The sequence below is a fragment of the Capsicum annuum genome, chromosome 6 (genome assembly GCF_002878395.1).
Source record: "Capsicum annuum cultivar UCD-10X-F1 chromosome 6, UCD10Xv1.1, whole genome shotgun sequence".
NCBI classification, from domain to species: domain Eukaryota; kingdom Viridiplantae; phylum Streptophyta; class Magnoliopsida; order Solanales; family Solanaceae; genus Capsicum; species Capsicum annuum.
The window spans coordinates 215,730,951-215,738,808 of record NC_061116.1 but is presented as its reverse complement, the minus strand read 5'-3'; the positions used below and the strand labels follow the sequence as shown (position 1 = coordinate 215,738,808).

The window sequence follows — 7,858 nt, the reverse complement described above, 5'->3', positions numbered from 1 at the left end:
TCAGGAAAAAAGTTAAATTAGGTGAAAATGTAATAACAAATAAGAAAGAAAGTAAATTATATGTTTGATATGAAATTAAATAAATAATGAAATTTATTTAATTACATCAATTATAATTAATTTTTACAATAAATTATCATCCTACTAATCAATTTACTTAAATATATTTGAAATAATTTTATACATAAAAATAAAAAAGATAAATAAGACTGAAAAATAAATGGAAGATAGAGGACCCACATGTGTGAAAATATGTGTGATGACATTATGGTAAATTTCTTCAATGGCATTGCTTATAATTAAAGAGAAAATAGTGAGTTTTTATTCAAACTTTTGATGAAATTCCAAAGTCAAAGCACAAAAAATAATTGAACGAAGCTTATAATGTATTGTAATGACCAAATTACCCCTAGAGAAATTTGTTATGTCATTTCCATCCAATGACCAAACCAACTCTTCTATAATATAGAAAAAAAGTTCACACTTTTAATCATCATAATTCGGGTAAGTTTGGTGTAGCCAAACCAATCAGAATAAAATAACCTGATTAATTTATAGTTTTGTTAATATAATAATAACAAATGATTCACTGAAATATGCATTCGTTAATTATCTTGTTACGATTAGGAATTGACCAATTAATTCAATGATCTTAGCTAATAAAATAACATAGTCACGCTAATCCAATGCACGCAAATCCCTCTACCTTTGTGGATAGAAAGACTGTTTCCGAAATTAGTTAAACAAACCTATTTAAGAAAAACACATTGAGGTCTCAATGAAAAAGTTCAGTAGTTAAAATGTTAATTACCATTCAAACAACTGTTATCTGGTCGAGTCTTCTTTGCTCTCCCAATAAATGTGTCTGCAGAAAAGGAAGAGAAAAAAATATTAGTGTTAAAAGTGTTTACATCGTGTACCAATCTCAAATATCTTGCATACGAATGATTAATGGCTATTCACTCCATGGTGATTACACTCTTTGTACAGCCTAAAGTTATAAGAAAGTACTTTATTAGTGTAAAAGTTAAATAGAAGATCTTAATCCAACTTGCATCATTGCTCACATCACCTCCCTTATGATTTTGGCCTCCAAATAACCGACTAACTATATTTTTCCAATTTCAATATCTTGTTTAACAATTCCTTACTCTTTATTGGTGTTTTGTAGAGCCCACCATAGTATCATTTACACTCTCAACATCAAAAGAAAACCTAATATCTCTAGATCTCCCTCCTTTACAAATCAAATCTTCACCCTTTCCCTTTAAGTATAGATATACCAACACTTTCCTTTAACTTATTAGCTTCCATTACCACTGCCCTCTCTCTCTCTCACTACCTCCCCTCCCCCCAAAACCACATGCACTTTGCCTACATGATGATGTAAAAATTCTGGTTTTATTCTTTAGTTTCCTCTTCTGCCTTCTGTTCAAGGTCATGTAGTTAAGTTTGGCAGCAAGCAGACTGGATGATGAGAATATGTTAGCTGACTCTGACACGGCATCAGCACCCTCAGCTGAGATACAAAATTTTAAGTACGTTAATTTAACAATATCTACAACTCTTCTATATACTTACATCGTTCTCATCGTTAATTTTTTTTTTTTTCTTTTCAAAAGGTTATTTGTTAGCTCATGGAATGTTGGAGGCATTGCACCACCCAACGACTTGAACATGGAGGACTTGATCGATACTGAAAACGACTTGGCTGATATTTATGTTTTCGGGTAACTTTAACTTCATTGTACTGCATTGCACTAATAGGTAAGTCAACCAAAGCACCTGATGGCTGTATTTCGCATATGCAGCTGCCCTTGAGGGTGAGCAGCGCCATGCAAATGCATCGCCATTTCTGTCCTACTTCAATGGGGCAGAGAGGGATGGGGCAAATCATAACCATGGCATGAAAAGGGGGCCCTTATGCAGGGCTGGGTGGGTAAAACAATCTTTTTGAACTTCAAAAGAAAGCGTGGTAGAGGCAGGTTAATGAAAAATTAAATGTTCTACAGCTTTAGAGCCCTTGTAAGTCTTATCTCTTGAGAAGTTGGACATAACCAGGTTAATGAAAATTAAAAATTCTATAGCTTTAGACCCATTTTCCCCCATCTCTTGAAAAGATGGACAAAACCCGTTTTCTATGCCGGGAAGGATGAGTTAAAAAAGACCGAAAAAAATGCTAAGCTGGACAGCCGAACAGGTCAAGAAAACTTTAAAACTTCTGTGGAGTAGGGCTTCACCCGTCCTTCCCACCCCTTTTATAATCTCAAGCCATCTGGTATCAGGTGGCCTAATCAATGAAGGCGACTATGGTGATATTTAAGGGTCTAAAGTTTACTTTGACTGTACAAATCTTGAGCAAACTACTTTTATCAGGTTTCAAGAAATTGTACCTCTGAGTGCTGGAAGTGTTATAGTACCAGAGAATACAACTATATGCATGCAATGGAATTCTCTTATTAGAAAAGCTCTAAACAAGATAGCTGACAACGACATCACCCTTCAGATGACAGAGGAAGAAGATATTCTAAAGGTCTACCCACTAAAGAAAGGGAGTTCCTTGAAGTTCACTATGGAAAATTCAACACAATTTGAATGCATAATTAGCAAGCAAATGGTGGGAATTTTTATTACCATATGGGTGCGGTCTCCACTCCTTCCATATATCAGCCATACAAGTGTCTCCTGTGTAGGCTGTGGCATTTTTGGCTACCTTGGAAACAAGGTACAAAAATTGATATTAAATTTCTGTTTCTTATTCATAATAACATATTTTCTACTAAATAATCAAGAAAAGTTACTGGCGAATTGAAGGAACAAGCAACAGGAGCTATTTACCACACGCTATACCCCCCCCCCCCCCAACTCCCTAGGATGTTCACTCCAAGAAGAGAGCATATGGACCATAAATGAAACAAATTGGATAGAAACACAATTATATGTATCTAGTGTTCAGTTTACTAATTTTCATTATTTGATATGCAGGGTTCAGTTTCGGTTAGATTTTGGTTGCATGAAACAAGTTTCTGCTTTGTGTGTAGTCATTTGGCTTCCGGAGGAAAAGACGGAGACGAGAGACAGAGAAATGCAGATGCCTCCCAAATACTATCACGCACAAGATTTCCATGTGACTCATTTCAATATTTGCCAAGAAAAATTCTACAGCACGAGTATGTATACTTCTTTACGATAATCATAAACAATCATTCTCAAAAGAAAAAAAATTGATACAACCTTATGAGAAGCTAGATATTAAGGTGGGAGACAAACTTATGAGGGACTCAAGCAAGGTAGCTCTGCTACCGTTGGTACAACATGGGAAAACCACAACCCGAAAGCTAGTTATTAAGGCGGGAGAGCCCAAGGCTATATAAAGCCTCACATCAGCTCCCCATTTAACCGGTGTGGGACACAAGTCCCATACCTTGCAATAGGACCATAACAAAAATCCAGAGGCTGGAATTTCCTCATCCTAGAAATTTTCTTCAAAGTTACAGTTGTTGACTCTTGCTACAGCATTAGCTGCCAGTCTGCTGATAACAGAGTAAACAGTTTGATTATGCTTCCTAAAGTCAAGAAACTGACACTATTATTCTGTCCAAGACCATCGCAGCTGATTAGTTTATCAGAAAAAAGAAGGATAAAACATAAGGGAGAGAGAAATTATGCTTAATAATGCTTATGAAGCCTCATGTCAGCATTTGGACAAATAATTTTACACATGCACTTCTTTAGCACAACAAAGAAGACTTGACTTACATATTGATTATTATACACCAACTGGTAAATAGCTTAAAATATATCTAACAGCCATAAGCTGGCTAATCTCATGCAGTAAGGCGATTTGGCTAGGGGACCTGAATTATAGGATTTACTTACCTGAAGCCACAACACGATCTTTAGTCAACGACGGGCAGTGGAGCATCTTACTACAAAAGGATCAGGTACTAGAAGCAAAAAGAATAATTTTGAAGTTTCAAAAAGTATCCAAACATGTAGTGAGTTTTGTACTCCTAGCATCACCACTATTTTGAAGTTCACATTGAAAACTTGGAAAAAATGAAGCTGAAGGCTGAGCTAAGAGAAGGCTGTATTTTCAACGGTTGGCAAGAGGAAGAAATTGAGTTTGCACCAACATATAAATATAATCCAGATTCTGATGATTATTATGGCTGCAGTCAGAATGGGAAAAGGGGAAAGAATCGAGCCCCAGCTTGGTAAGTTGTGGAAGAACATTAGAATTCTTTACCTAAAAGCTAATGAAACAGGCATATCTAATAAAGAAAGCATTCTGTAGGTGTGATCGAATTATATGGTTTGGCAAGGGACTGAAGCAAAGCCAGTATAATAGAGGTGAATTCAGATTGTCAGACCACAGACCAGTATGGGCAAGTTTCACAGCAGAGGTCAAGGTTCCATCACCATTATATTAGAGGACTTAAAAAGCCTTGTCGAACAATTTTGACCACTTGTGAAGCAGTTCTAACTTTCTAATAATGGCAATGGTGACTATTGTACGGTAAATATACTACAACACCAGAATTATTCAAACGAAATCACCAGCAGAGACAAAACTACTAAGTGATTTCTTCCCATCTGTACTAGCCTTGGTGAACAAAGTTACATGGTACTTGTTGTTGGTGGGAGGTCGCAGGTGGAAGGTCTCCGTGGAATTAGTCGAGGTGTGTGAAAGCTTGCTGAGCCACCACGGTTATCAAAACAAATCCCCAGCAGGGAACAATAACTGGAAAAGGAAACAGTGAAAAAAGAAATTAAGAACCTAGAATTTGCGCCCAAAATGATGAGGTAAAATTTGGACACTTACTAAAATTTAGTGTACAGGTTTCTCTTTTGTTGTAAGGGTAATGGGGCAGCAAGGGAATGATGAATTTTCTGGCTAATTTTATTTTTCTTTTGCAAATAAGAGAAAAAAGAGAAAGGGGTTGTGGGAAGGTGAGGCAAGCATAATTTTGTTGAATTACCTTTAAGGAAACATGAAAGCTACATTGATCCAGAAAGGGAAGTATAAGAGAATATTCAAAATACATACGGCAACAGAAACTATAAGATGCATAGACCGAAAAAAGACACGAAAAGATGCATGTAGATTGTACCTTAAAAAAAAAAAGTTCAAATGTTTTCGCTAGGACAGAGGGTTTGCATAGTTGTGCTTCCTGTGCACAATAGCAGAAAGGGAGAAACTACTGATAGTTGTCTTATGGTTAGCTGTCCTATGGTTGTAAACAACAAAGACGTTCATAAGATGCACACAACCCTACCACAACTAGCACCAGTTACCATGCAGGGAGGCAGTTCATGTAGAAAGACAACCAACATTCAGATTAATCAAAGTTCAGGTCATGTATTAAGCAACATGTTTAATATGAATATAAATGCAAACAGAACATCACTAAGTAGCATCTGTCCAACTGAACAAACTTCTGGCAAAAGAAGGCTGCAGAGATACAATATTATGCCTATATCTTTCACATCATTTGGTTGGGAAGAGTTATTTTCGGATAATTAATCCCAGAATTAGTTATCCTACCATGAATATGTTGGGTTTAATTGGTGTGAATGGAAAATGGAGGGACACAATCTTTGAGCAAAAGACATATTGTTTTGGAAAAAGTGTGACTGTTCAGATAGTTGTGTCTGTTCAGAAAAAGACACAATGTTTCGAATGAACAGACATGACTCTTCCAAAGGATACACCTTTTAAGTGAACCATTGCCACCTTTTAGAAGAGGCATATGATGGCTATATAAACCTGCTTTCATCCACAGGTTTAGAAATGAATGAAAAATTTTCTTAAATAAAAACTCTTCTTGTCTTCAAAACATTCTTTGTGATCAATCAAATCGTTGAGTGAGTTCGATGAATCCAATTATTTGAGGTACCACTATAGTTGGATTGAAAGTCATTTTATCCTGGGAAGAAGATTCCAAAACCTCGGGTACAGTGAGGGGAATTATTCCTTAAGGACACTCCGTGAAGTCGGGGGCCTTGGCTTTATATTTCTGTTTCATTTTAATTTCTGAAAAAATAAAACGTACTTCTTAGAAAGATCACTTTGATCTTGTGTTGACGGTGTTTTTGTACTTCATAGTGTTCTTGTTTTAAACTTGAACTAGTGTTGAAGTTGTTGTGCCAAAATACAGATTCTTGTACCCGAAAACACCATAAAATAACAACCTTAAGGAATAACCCTTGCAGAATATGTATTGCTTGTTTTTGGAGATTAAAGCTTTAAGTTTTCTACTCCGTTTGAACTTAACTAGTGATTCGAAGACATAAAATCTTCATAAAAGTTAAAGATCATTCGGTTGGCGATTGGAAGTCATAAAAACTCCATCGTTAACTAGAAACAAGAAGAAGAGTTTAAAGTTGCTTAACTTTATAAATAGTATTCTGAAAATACTAAATTTTATTGTCTTGTGGTGACAGAAAAAATGACTAACGAAAGTCAAATGCAAGATGTGGCTACGACTGTAGGGGTTACTAGTATTGCCTCAATAAGTCGAGCAAATGCTCCGCAACCAATGGCACCTGCGAAGAAGCCCGAAAAATTTGCGGGCAGTGACTTTAAGTGATGGCAGCAAAAGATGTCTTTTTACCTCACCACTCTATGCCTTCAAAGGTTCACTAGTGAGGATGCTCCTGAGGTGCCCGAGGGAACCTCGGACAAAGAGCATTTCATGATTGTAGAGGCTTGGAAGCACTCAGACTTCCTTTGCAGGAATTATATCTTGAGTGGTCTCCAAAACGACCTCTACAATATTTACAGTGAAACTAAGACATCGAAGGAATTGTGGGGGGCACTAGAATGAAAATATAAGACAGAGGATGCAGGAATTAAGAAATTCTTTGTTGCAAGGTTTCTGGACTTTAAAATGATAGATAGCAAATCGGTTGTCTCTTAAGTTCAGGAATTACAAGTAATCATCCATGATCTTTTAACAAAAGGTATATCTTTGAAAAATACCTTAGTTGAACAAGTTGAAAATGTTCTTAGTACTCACATAAACTGTTTTGTAGGTTTGATTGTGAATGATGCATTTCAAGTAGCAGCGATCATTGAGAAGCTACCACCTATATGGAAAGACTTCAAAAACTACTTGAAGCACAAACACAAGGAGATGACTGTCAAAGATTTTATTGTCCGACTGCGTAATGAAGAGGATAATAAGGCTACCGAGAGAAGGTCAAAAGGAAATTCTACAATTAATGGAGCATATATTGAGAAAATGACCAAAAAAATTCTAAGAAAAGGAAGAAAGTTGAACAAAGAAGCAATCAACCCAAGAAGAAATTCAAGGAAAAGTGCTTCAACTGTGGCAAAATTGGTCATAAGTCCACGGATTGTTGTGCCCCTAAGAAAGGCAAAAAAAAAGGACCAAGTTAATATGGTTGAGTCTAACAAAGAATGTGATGATCTGTGTGTTATGTTCTCAGAATGCAACTTGGTGGGAATCTTGGCGAATGGTTGATGGATTCTGGTGCCACCCGCCATGTGTGTGCCAACAAAGAGTTGTTTTCGTCATTTGCTCTGGCTCAAGTAGAAGAAATGATCTACATGGCTAACTCTGCTACGGTTAAGGTAGAAGGAACATGAAAAGTGGGTTTGAAAATGACTTTAGGAAAAGTCTTGACACTTAACAATGTCTTGTATGTTCCGGAGTTACGTAGAAACTTAATTTCTATTTCACTTCTAGACAAGAACGGATTCAAATGTTTAACCGTTTTTGAAAAAATTGTAATTAGCAAAGGAGAAGTGTATGTAGGAAAAGGCTATCTCACTGAGGGCCTTTATAAGATGAATGTTGAAATTAATAAAAATTCAAATTCTTCTTACTTG

At 36.2% G+C, this 7,858-nt stretch overlaps 1 protein-coding gene across 1 annotated transcript; it reads left to right on the top strand.

Annotated features, from left to right (window-relative positions):
* The first annotated feature begins 1,098 nt into the window (after positions 1-1,098).
* LOC107875830 (type IV inositol polyphosphate 5-phosphatase 9) lies at positions 1,099-5,589 on the top strand. The gene is made up of 7 exons (XM_016722676.2): positions 1,099-1,538; positions 1,623-1,730; positions 2,377-2,725; positions 2,986-3,170; positions 3,836-3,944; positions 4,066-4,217; positions 4,298-5,589. Exons 1-7 carry the CDS (start codon positions 1,483-1,485, stop codon positions 4,431-4,433), a joined length of 1,095 nt encoding a protein of 364 aa, XP_016578162.1. The 5' UTR covers positions 1,099-1,482; the 3' UTR covers positions 4,434-5,589.
* Positions 5,590-7,858: the final 2,269 nt, after the last annotated feature.